Raw genomic sequence first — 10,399 nt, 5'->3', positions numbered from 1 at the left:
TCCAATTCTGAATACATCACCATAGTAACAGCCTCTGCACAGATAAGTAGCTCATTGATCAAACTCCAGAGTTTCTGCTGAAACATGCTCTCCAATAATTGTTGCTTTTCAAATTCAATTCAATTTAAAGATACTTTAAAAATATCAAAGGGAAATAAAATGTTGCAAATCAAGCTACTCCAGTTTACTGTAGATGCTGAAGGCTGTGGGCAGCCGGGGTCTCCTCAGAATGCTGCTCATGATTCAGTCCCTCCTTGAGGTCAGTGAGTCTCTGAGCATCATGTGGATCATCCAAAGGTCAGCGGATCCTCCTGGACAACAGGAGTCTGATGCTATGATGAGAGTGGAAAGGAATTCAACTAAGGCTTGCATTAAGATTTAAAAACTTCTCATAAAGCCTCTGTTCTCTTTTTCCATTTGATTTCCTTATATATTATCTTGGAAGAGCACTGATTTGTTTTTGAAAAGAAGAACAGGTATCTGCCGTTTTAAGGAAATTCTTTTTTTTTTTTTTTTTCTAATATTCACAAAAAAACATAATTACTGGGAGTTTCTGGTACTGAAAACAAAAAAAAATGCATGTGCAGAGGTTTAAGAGTAAGCAGGTCAAATGGGTTTCAAACAAAAATAAAACTCAGATAAATTAGTAAGCCACCTCTATTCAAACAACACAGAGAAAAGCAGTAAAAAGCCCATAAACAATTCCTCAGACTTTATTAAAATTATTATTCTAATTATTTCAAATGTAGATAAAATTTTATTTTTTTTACTGTTTCTAAACTTTATTACATTGGAAATTGCTACATGATCAAACCAGTTTAACAGGAACAGCTGACGTCCTGAACAGGTGACAGAAAACAGCTACAATCATATCAGGTGAGTTGATGTCAAACAGGATTAATAATTCAACTATTTAAAGGCACTTTGTGTTATTCTACTTTTCAGCTTGTTTATTCAGCACAGAGAGAGTTGTATGAAAAATGAACCACTCACTCATAGTACAGGTAGCGACACATTCACACGTTTCTTTGCTGTATTACTAGTGATAACACAAAAAGTTTGAATTGTGACAAAGTTACATAGAAGTTGGAAGCGTCAACAGATTTAATGTTAGACAGAACTACCTAAAAACACTGAATACTTAAAGTGAAACTTGTTTTTACTATCAGTTACATGTACAGTAGCGATTCATTTCAATGTTTCCAAATCAGAGCCTGCAGCTGTTTCTTTCTGCTTGTGGATTGACTTTTTCATTCTTACTCTGGAGTAGTAGCTTTTACTGGAATATTGGTGTCTGTAATGTAACTATTGATCAGAACTGATCAGTTGTCCCTGTAATCTAAGCCCACAGGGCAGTACTACATGACTCAGAGGAAGTGTAGTAAATGCAAACACATGCAAACACATGCATTTAGAGCTAACAAGCACCAACCATCACAGAGTCCAAAACCCAAATGGAAAACCAGTTACTGTTACTTTGTAGACTTCCTTACCAGCAACGAGCCCAGGGCTTTCTTGGGAACGAGTTTTCTAAAAATGCTGAGTAACAGTATCATTAGTAGCTAACATTTCTATGTGATTTGTACTTTCAAACTTTAGTAACATATTCACAAAAGGGGGCATCATAACACAAATAAACATTTCTTTTTTCTGCAGATATTAGTAGGTTTTATACAAGGCAGCCATGTTGGATCTTGAGGTCAGAATTAGAAACCTCTTTTCTGTTAATGCACTTTTCAACTGTAAAACTTCAAAACTTCCACTTATGAGGAAAAACAGAATCTATAAATACACTGACTCCATGAACCAATCATGTAGTTTGTTAAGTTTGTAATGACAAAACACAAAAAAACTGAAAATAGTCCAAGTTCCGTTGTGTTTAAGAATTTCTGTCAACTTGGTGGAACATCATCTTGTTATTAAAACCTTTGAGAAGCACTGGTCTAACCATGATTGTTAACTTCAATATGTTTCATTAAAAACGTTATTCATTTATATTATCTAACCGTTATTGACATCAGGAGCTAAAATCCCAAACTAAATTAAACCGCGACCCTCAGAGGTGAGACTGAGAATGACATGACGGTCTGAGGGATGTTACGTCTCCTCAGCATTCTTCTATGAGACGGGAATCCAAAGGGAGGAACCTCATTGGCTCTTACCTCATTTTTCCACACTGCTATGAGGAAACAGTGCAAGTATGAAGTTTTACACAGCTTTGCTTTGGAATCACATAACTACTGTATTTTACACTTTAAGCACATTTTCTCTTACATAAGAACGTTTGTATCTGCAACTCACAACTTAATTCAGATATTAGAATTACTACATGAACTGCTTTGTAGAAAAACAGCATGTGTGTGTGGGTGTGTATTGGTGTGTGTTTTTACCCAAACTGGTAAAAACAGAATGTGCAGGATGGACTGAGAGACACTAAATAAAGTGTTCAACACATACAAGTCATCAGAGTTCTGGAGCAATTCCATGTTAAATATCCAATTTAAACATATCTAACTACATACATGCCAAATCCAGCTGCAGATCTTTGTTATCATACTTCAAAAAAGACAAAAATGTACTCCTCAAAAAGGGGCAAAATATTCATAAATAGTCTCGATAAACCTTTTAAAAACTACTGCATCTAGCAGGTTTCTTCTTCTCTGATGGGAGCTTGAGCAGAACTTCAGCTTCCAAAGAGAAGTGTGACGATGTGTAAAGCTTTCAGTCGCCTCAACAATAAGAAACATTTCAGAAATGAGATTAATCAGAATTAGGATTATAGTGTGTGTGCAACACCAACAGTTAAAAGGGAAACTTGATACACACTAACAGATCGCTGCAGTCTGTATGTTTTTACAACATTAAGTCTGAATCTATTCTGTCAGGGGTAAACCATATGTCATGTCAGAATCAGTCTAAAATTAACCAGCTTCATGTTACTGTGAAAAACACAACACAAGCATAAATCAGTCAAACGGTTCCAAACGGAGGAATAACAGCTCCTGTGTTTGGTTCTGGTCGGTCCGTTCGCCTCCTTCTCTTCACTGCAGAATTCACACTGGGAGGAAACAGAGACTAGAAGCTGGTATCGACGAAGTTCTGTCGGGTAAATCCTCTCTGTCGAACACAAAGAAATAAAGCAAATGCTTAAAATAATAAATCTGATGGAGCCACAGAGTTCCTCCTAAATGTTGCAGAGATTACTGTTACCAAATGTTAGCTGAACACTCAGGCTGTTATATTATCAACAACACCAATGAAAGAAGATAAAACTAAAAAAAAAACATTATTTCACCATCCAGAAAATCCACCAGTTATCCAACAGATTCCACATCATGGTTGGAATAGAGTCATTTTATATCTAGCCTTTAAATCGTTTTGTTTATGTGAGTCAGAAGCCACATGAGGGAGCATTCAGCTCAGCTCATGTAGGTTTTGTTTGCTGTGTAAAGTTCAGTTTGGAGCGATTGTGTGTTAGTTTGTTGGTGGGCTGATTATACAGGAGAAAATCAGAGCTTACTGGCAGTCAGTAAGCTCTGATTACTGGCAGTCAGTAAGCTCTGTCCCTGAGGACAAACAGACAGACCCTGAGATGGATTCTCTACTCCTGCTGAGTCTAAAGCACACAAATACTGCTGGGACATCATAACGGGAATGTTGAAATTAGGGATGATTATGAAGGATATTTGTATTTTGTTCATAAATCTCCTGATTTTAGAAAAAAAAACTGGGGAATGTCCTGTTTTCAGCTGAGATGGCTCAATCCTGATCTCCAACTTGAGCCAATCAGACATTTGCCAGAACAAAAGTAACCATTTAGTAACCAAATAGTCCACAGAAATGTTTGCTAGTGCATTGCAGTGTCCAGAAGCCTTAACAACAAGAGAAGGGAGGAACAAGATGGACCAATGGGAAGCTGAGGTCAAGCAGAAAACAAGAGAAACCGATATGAGCAGAGATGAAGCAGAAAACCATCTGGTGGAAGCAACTGGCCAACGCCCACACACACACACACACACACGCACACACACACACACACACACACACACACACACACACACGCACACACACGCACGCACGCACACACACACACACACACATCAGCTCAGTTTGGCCTGAAGTTCAGCTCCAATAATGCAGCAGCAGAGAAAAACTATGTCAGACAAGAGAAACACAAACTCATCTGCCTGATAACAAAGTGCTTCACTGACTAAATTAAACTAATTCCCACCCAAACCACTCCATCAAAAAAGAATAAAAAACATAGAATTATACACAAACAAACATAATTACACTTTAACCAAACATTAAGATGAAAAGACACAGAAACATTTTTCCCAAAATTTGTTTCACTTCAGACTGAAAAAAGTTAATATACAAATAAAACTGATAAATTGATAAGATTATATCAGTAGTAGATCAGAAAAACACTAGAAAAAATTGTGATAAAACTGAAAAAAAAAAACAACTTATACTGTAGTGAGTCAGGAATATAAAGTGGTGAACTAACTAAACCTGATGGACTGTTACACTGAGTCAGCTTAGAACTGCAACTTTTATTGGTGCTTTCTACCTCCAATGAGTGTCTTAATGACGGGGTGGAAAATCTGTGGCTGCCACTCCACCCAAACCATCAAGACACTAACTTTTTAGTAGACCAGATTAAACTCCTTCTGCTTTTGCTTATAGCTGAAACAGGACAAACTGGAGTAATTTTCACAACTGAGCTGAGAGTCAACACTGTACTCCCCAAACAGGGCTGATGTTGGACTCACCAGTTTGTAATCTTTGTGCAGCTTGTTGTACTGGAACATGTTGCAGAGCACGGTGGAGGCCGCCCTGGCAGCCCGGAGACTCCCAGAGCTAAACAGAGACGGCAGGCGGGTCACAGTGAAGCAGTGAGGAGGGGGACACACAGGTCAGACCGTCAGCAGTAAACATTTAGAAATGACATGATAAATTCTATTAAGATAGCTCTCTGTGGGGTCAGTGGCCGTACGATGAGCAGCAGCTTATAAACAGGAAACAGACGCAGCCGATGAGGAAAGATCCTGTTAGAATTGGAGGAATTAACTACAGCTGACCTTTGACCTTGATCTGCAGCAGCTGTCAGTCCTACCTGTTATCATGTGACGTTTTTATGCCTATCAGCTTAGGAAGACCATTGAAGTAGGCGATATCTCGGGCAGCTAAAGAACTGCAGGTGACCAGGTGGTTCAGGGCCCCGCACATGTTGACCACCACCTCACTGGACGGGGTCTTCTCCAGGCCGTCAGCAGGCAGCCTGGACACCAGAGCGCTCACCATGATCTTAGCTGCCAACAGAAGAGCCAGTCAAGGAGTTTTATGTTTATTTCGAGAAATGATATGCAACATAAAGATGCTTTTTTGATGGAGTGTCATTTCTCATTGCCGGCCCCTCACCCATGTGGCCTTTGTCTGCAGCGTGCCTGGTCAGGTTCCTGAGGAGGCCGGTCAGCGGCCTGAGGAGCATCTCACTGCTGCTGTCCAGCAGATCCAGCAGCATGGGGACCATCCTCTCCTGCTCACTCACCACGCCGCACAGCACCGCTGGCCACTGACAACACACACACACATCCACACACACAACACTTCACTCCTCCAACCTGCTCCATTTATGCTTCATTTCTCCTCCAAAGACATTTTATATGAAAAGAATCAAACCAGTTCAAGAAGTAAATATTTAAGTGAGATTATTTTGGAATATAAATGTTCACATGTCCTTTATTTGGACCCTTGGTATGAGGGACTGCTGTAAAGTCAAGGACTTGTCTGCTGCTGCTGCGTCCAGGAGGAGCGAATGCTGCAAGTCAGTAGTTGTTTCCATTACAAATGTGTAAATCTTTGTCTATATTCAGCTGATGTCAAAAAATCACAATTTCACAACTGCAGAGTTTCCACTAAGCAAGAAATTTAATTAAAACCACATGACTGAACTTTTTCCCACAATAAGATATTATAAATCATGGCAACAGATGTAAACTGTTACATGAGACACATTCATAATTCAGTCATGGTGCTTAAACTTATCAATCAGCCAATCAGAGGAGACATTGGCATCTTTTTCAGGTGTTGGCGTGACAAGCCCCGCCTACTTGGGAGCAGCTACATATGTGGCATTTTGGGAAAATGTAGTCAGTGATTTTATGGATTCAACATGTTGGAATAACAACTATTAATGAATTGTGATGCTGTGAGAGCTCTGGTGGAGCCAGCTGAAGATTGTCTGAAAAAACAATAAGTCGTCCTCCCACTACTTCCTGTCATCTTCTTCGTCATTTTTACCAGTAGCATCCAGCTATTGATCATGTGACTCATGTACTGCGAAGAAAGCATCAATAGATTTTTGTCAAATAATTTTTTTTGGATATGGCTGAAAAACCATTTCATTCTATCGCAATTTCTTTTCTTTTTTTTTTTTCAAATTTGCTGTTTCCATTAAGAGAATTTACTGAATATTTGTGATGTCACTTTGCGCAATTTTATAGCTAATGGAATAGCAGCTAATGACTTGATGCATTCTTAGTTAGAAAACTCATTAAACTAATTTAAATAATTAGCTGAGCCAAATGTGCTGCTTGATAACCAGCATCAGTCGGAATCTGTGTGTGATTGAATTGAAATGGCCTTTTTTTCTAAAGCTCCTACAGACGACATTTGCTGTGAATTGGCGCTATAGACATAAAGTGAACAGAATTGTTGTTTGTCATTGTGAGCCTACCCGTCCTTCTCCAGATGTGATGTTCTGCAGGGCTCCAACAGCAGCTTCCACAGAAGCTGAGCTGCCTTCACTGTTCTGCAGGACCTGCTTGTAGAGGGCCACGCCCTTCGGGTGCCACAGCCACTCAGAGTCCTTGGGGTGTGACAGTCTTGGAATTGGATTCCTGTGTTGAAGCTGTAAAGAACGCTTCATTAAGTCACTTTGGACAATCTTCATCCACAGAGCACACGATTGCCAGTGGGCCCGTTGGAACCACTCTGCCCTGGTCCTCATACCCTGAGTGGGCAAGAAATGCCCCTCTGTAAAAATCTTAGAAGTGTTAGCATCTGGTGACAAGGACCTCACCTCAGTGTTCTTTTTGCTCTGCACAGTGAAGCAGCCAATCATCTCATCAGTTCTGGAGGCTGAAGCTCTGGATGGACCCTCCAGGTGGAGGCAGACTGACGGAGGAAGCTCCGCGTACAGCTGGTACGACAGATTCCTCATCACACACAAGGAGTTTTCCAAACCCTAAACAGGAAGGAAACACAAGATTCAACTTCAGACTAGACCACTGCTTTTTAAATTTTTAGTAATGGTTCATATAATGCTTTGACTTCAAAGCATAATTATTTTATGCGCAACTTCTTTTTATTTGAAGCTGTGGAACACATGGCTTTTTGAGACTAAAGGATCTATATGTAGAGGCTCTAGAGCAATATACATGCACTAAGTGACACAGTAGTTGATATTTAAAGTGACATCAGATATTTCAGCTGATATATGGAACCACTTTTAGAAATGAGGAAAGTAAAACACCACAGATATGAGTTGTGTTGGAATAACAGAGAGCTTTTCCATAAACAGGAACCATTAGTTTCTGAAAGGGATGAGAAAATAGGAAAAACTCCAGAAATTACAGCAGGATCACTGTGAAGTAAAACCACAATGACACATAACTTCTAATTTACCAACAATAAACACGTGTTTATAAACACGTGTTTATTGTGTTATGAGGAGTCACATGAAGCAGTGGCTATAGACAGAGGCTAGAAACCCTGAGACTGTCGTCCTGAGTTCAACTCTCGTTCCCGGTTCCTTTGCTGCAGGTCTTTACTCCCTTTTCTGGCCCCTTCACATCAGATCTGATCCATTAGCAAGTCTTCAGTGAGACGTGCACCAAGAGACCAAGACAAATATTTTATTTATTGTCAAATTCACTGATTTGATGAAAGCAAAGCAATATTTTTTTTATTGACTCTAAGGAAATAAATGCTCAACACAGTTTTAAAACACTAAATCAACTTTAAAAAACAACCACTCAACTCTAATATGTTGCAATAAAAAAAAGCCCCCAAAAATAAGCAAAAATATCAACACATTCTTTGTCAAGATTTTTGTCATTCACCTTCCAGAGCAGAACAACATCAAAGGTGGGTTATTATTATCATGTGTGAGTCTCTATTTTTTTCCCATTTGTTCTGAATCACTTTCAGATGAGGGTGGTGTTGCTCTATATCAGCGTTTCCCAGCCCTGGTCCTTGAGGCACACTGCACTGCATGTTTCAGATGTTTCCTGATTTGAGAGCCTGATTCAGGTGACTGCAGTTCAGCAAAAGCCTGATAATTATAATAAATTGAACTCATGTGTGCTTGAAGCAGGGAAACATCTAAAACATGCAGGGCGGGGTTAGGGTTCAAAAACTCTCTATGCTTATTGTCCTTTTGTGCTTGCCGTAGTTATAACCAAAAGATCAATGAAAAAATAACTTGGAGGTGTGTGTTTATGGTGTGATTTTTGTGTCACTAAGTTGAACCAAGGTTCAACTTAGTGACACAAATTAAGAGTCATGGTCAGCCCACACAGGAGCATACAAGGACCAGTGCATTCCCCATACTCTGACTCAGAGTAGGAGGAACACAATGTAATGAGGTGGGAAAGTCATGAGGGAGCTGAGCCTGAACACACAGCCTGGAGGATGTGTGCCCTGCAAAGGGAAACAAGCATAAGAAAGTGCAATACAATCAAAAGTTTTCTGTTGTGTTATTCTGAAAAACCCATCAAACCAGTCGATCTCAGTGATATGCAGGTGAAAAGATGTTTATAAGATTCTGACTTTTGACACAGAGAGCGCAGCGCCCCCTATCCCTAAAGAGGACACACTCTCCATGAATTAGAAGTCACATGATGAAAACAGATAAATTGTCAGCGGTTCATGAATTTTTCCTTTAAATGTAGGTTAAATCTTAACACGTCTTCCATTTTTTTAATTTTATTTCCTTAATAGGATGCAAAATGTGTGGAGCTAGGAGCCATGCATCCTGGTTCCATGGTAACTGACAGACCTTGTAAGAAATAATTTACCCGGCTATGTTCATTGGTCTGTGGCCCGATTCTAATACATCATAGTATTATTATTATTATTAGCCAGAAATATTTCATTAAGATTAAAAATCTCTTGTGCAAGAAAAACCTGGCCAAGACTGACGGAATTACTACCACTGGGTTAGTGAAAACCAGTAGAATCTCAAATAATGGCCACCGCCTCTGTAATGACACCATCTTTGTTAATAATCAGGCCTATCAGAGGCCATCATTCTATGTCTGTTGGGTTTTTATCTGCTCAGAGCTGCTGGTATTTTAGTCAGTCTGCAGTAACGATGTCCAGTGGTTCTGAAATCAGACCTCTTTGTGTGTACTACTGCATTATTTACAGCGTGTTAGTGAGATCAGGGTTACCTTATCATCTCCGCTTTCCTCCAGCTGAATGTAGCACACCAGAGAGTCCACCAGACCCTGCATGCTTCTCATCTTCCGTCTCGTTCTCTCATTTACTGAGCTCAAGTTCCTAAACATACAGACACGAGGTAAACACACAAACAGACACATTTATACCCGGCAGGAAACATGTCACTGCAGAGGTGACTTTGATCTGGTTATTATAAAATTCAACCTGTTTTATCTCAGTTCTGGACTCAATTTTCTAAGCATAAAGGTATGTCTAATAACTAGAGGTGGGCCAAAAAAATCAATTCACATAAGATTATCTATTGTTGATTTAAAATGCGCAGTGACATCAGAATGTGGTGACTTGCATCAGAGGAAATTACAAAAATCAAAGAGAGATTCAAACGGCAAACATTTGGACTCATTTTGGTTTTTTATTGATACCTGGGAAGAACGAGCCTGACAGGAGCTTCACCGTGTGCAAGCTTTGTAAAATGAACATTGATCACTTTGGGAATACCGCAAATATCAAATTTAATTCCATTCAGTTTATTTATATGATGCCAATTCACAACAAAGGCCCTCTCTTTACAAAAAAACAATCATTATAATTCAATCACATCCATACATTCTAATTGATCTTAGTTATCAAACAGTAAAGTGTACGCAATTAGTTATTCAAAGTAGTTAAAAAAAATTCTGTCTAAGGAAACCCAGCAGATTCCATCAAGTTATTGACTTGCAGCAAATATATGAAGCAGGCTGCAGCCTGGCTGAGGTTCTGATACCTCTGTACAGAGCTCTGAGAGGCGACTGTGATTGGTCAGAAGTTTGTGGGCGGGTTTTATGCAGAACTGCGCTCATACAGTAATATTGACATTTAGCTTCAACTAGTGCTCTTCCATGACCTGCTTTTTGTATCTGCAGGCAACATGAATCTGACATGGTGA

At 39.5% G+C, this 10,399-nt stretch overlaps 1 protein-coding gene across 1 annotated transcript in view; it reads right to left on the bottom strand.

The window, feature by feature from the left end:
* Positions 1-700: 700 nt before the first annotated feature.
* The window catches only part of LOC102235145 (plakophilin-3-like), a 29,900-nt gene continuing 20,201 nt past the window's right edge, over positions 701-10,399 (bottom strand). The window contains exons 7-13 of the mRNA XM_023332278.1: positions 9,462-9,570; positions 7,088-7,252; positions 6,743-6,916; positions 5,425-5,578; positions 5,120-5,315; positions 4,776-4,863; positions 701-3,117 (exon numbers count right to left, since the gene is read on the bottom strand). Of these exons, the coding sequence (XP_023188046.1) occupies positions 3,076-3,117; positions 4,776-4,863; positions 5,120-5,315; positions 5,425-5,578; positions 6,743-6,916; positions 7,088-7,252; positions 9,462-9,570 (928 nt within the window). The 3' untranslated portion in view covers positions 701-3,075. The remainder of the gene's footprint in view (positions 3,118-4,775; positions 4,864-5,119; positions 5,316-5,424; positions 5,579-6,742; positions 6,917-7,087; positions 7,253-9,461; positions 9,571-10,399) is intronic.

This window comes from Xiphophorus maculatus, chromosome 4 (assembly GCF_002775205.1).
Source record: "Xiphophorus maculatus strain JP 163 A chromosome 4, X_maculatus-5.0-male, whole genome shotgun sequence".
NCBI lineage: Eukaryota > Metazoa > Chordata > Actinopteri > Cyprinodontiformes > Poeciliidae > Xiphophorus > Xiphophorus maculatus.
This window is presented reverse-complemented; position numbering and strand designations above follow the sequence as displayed.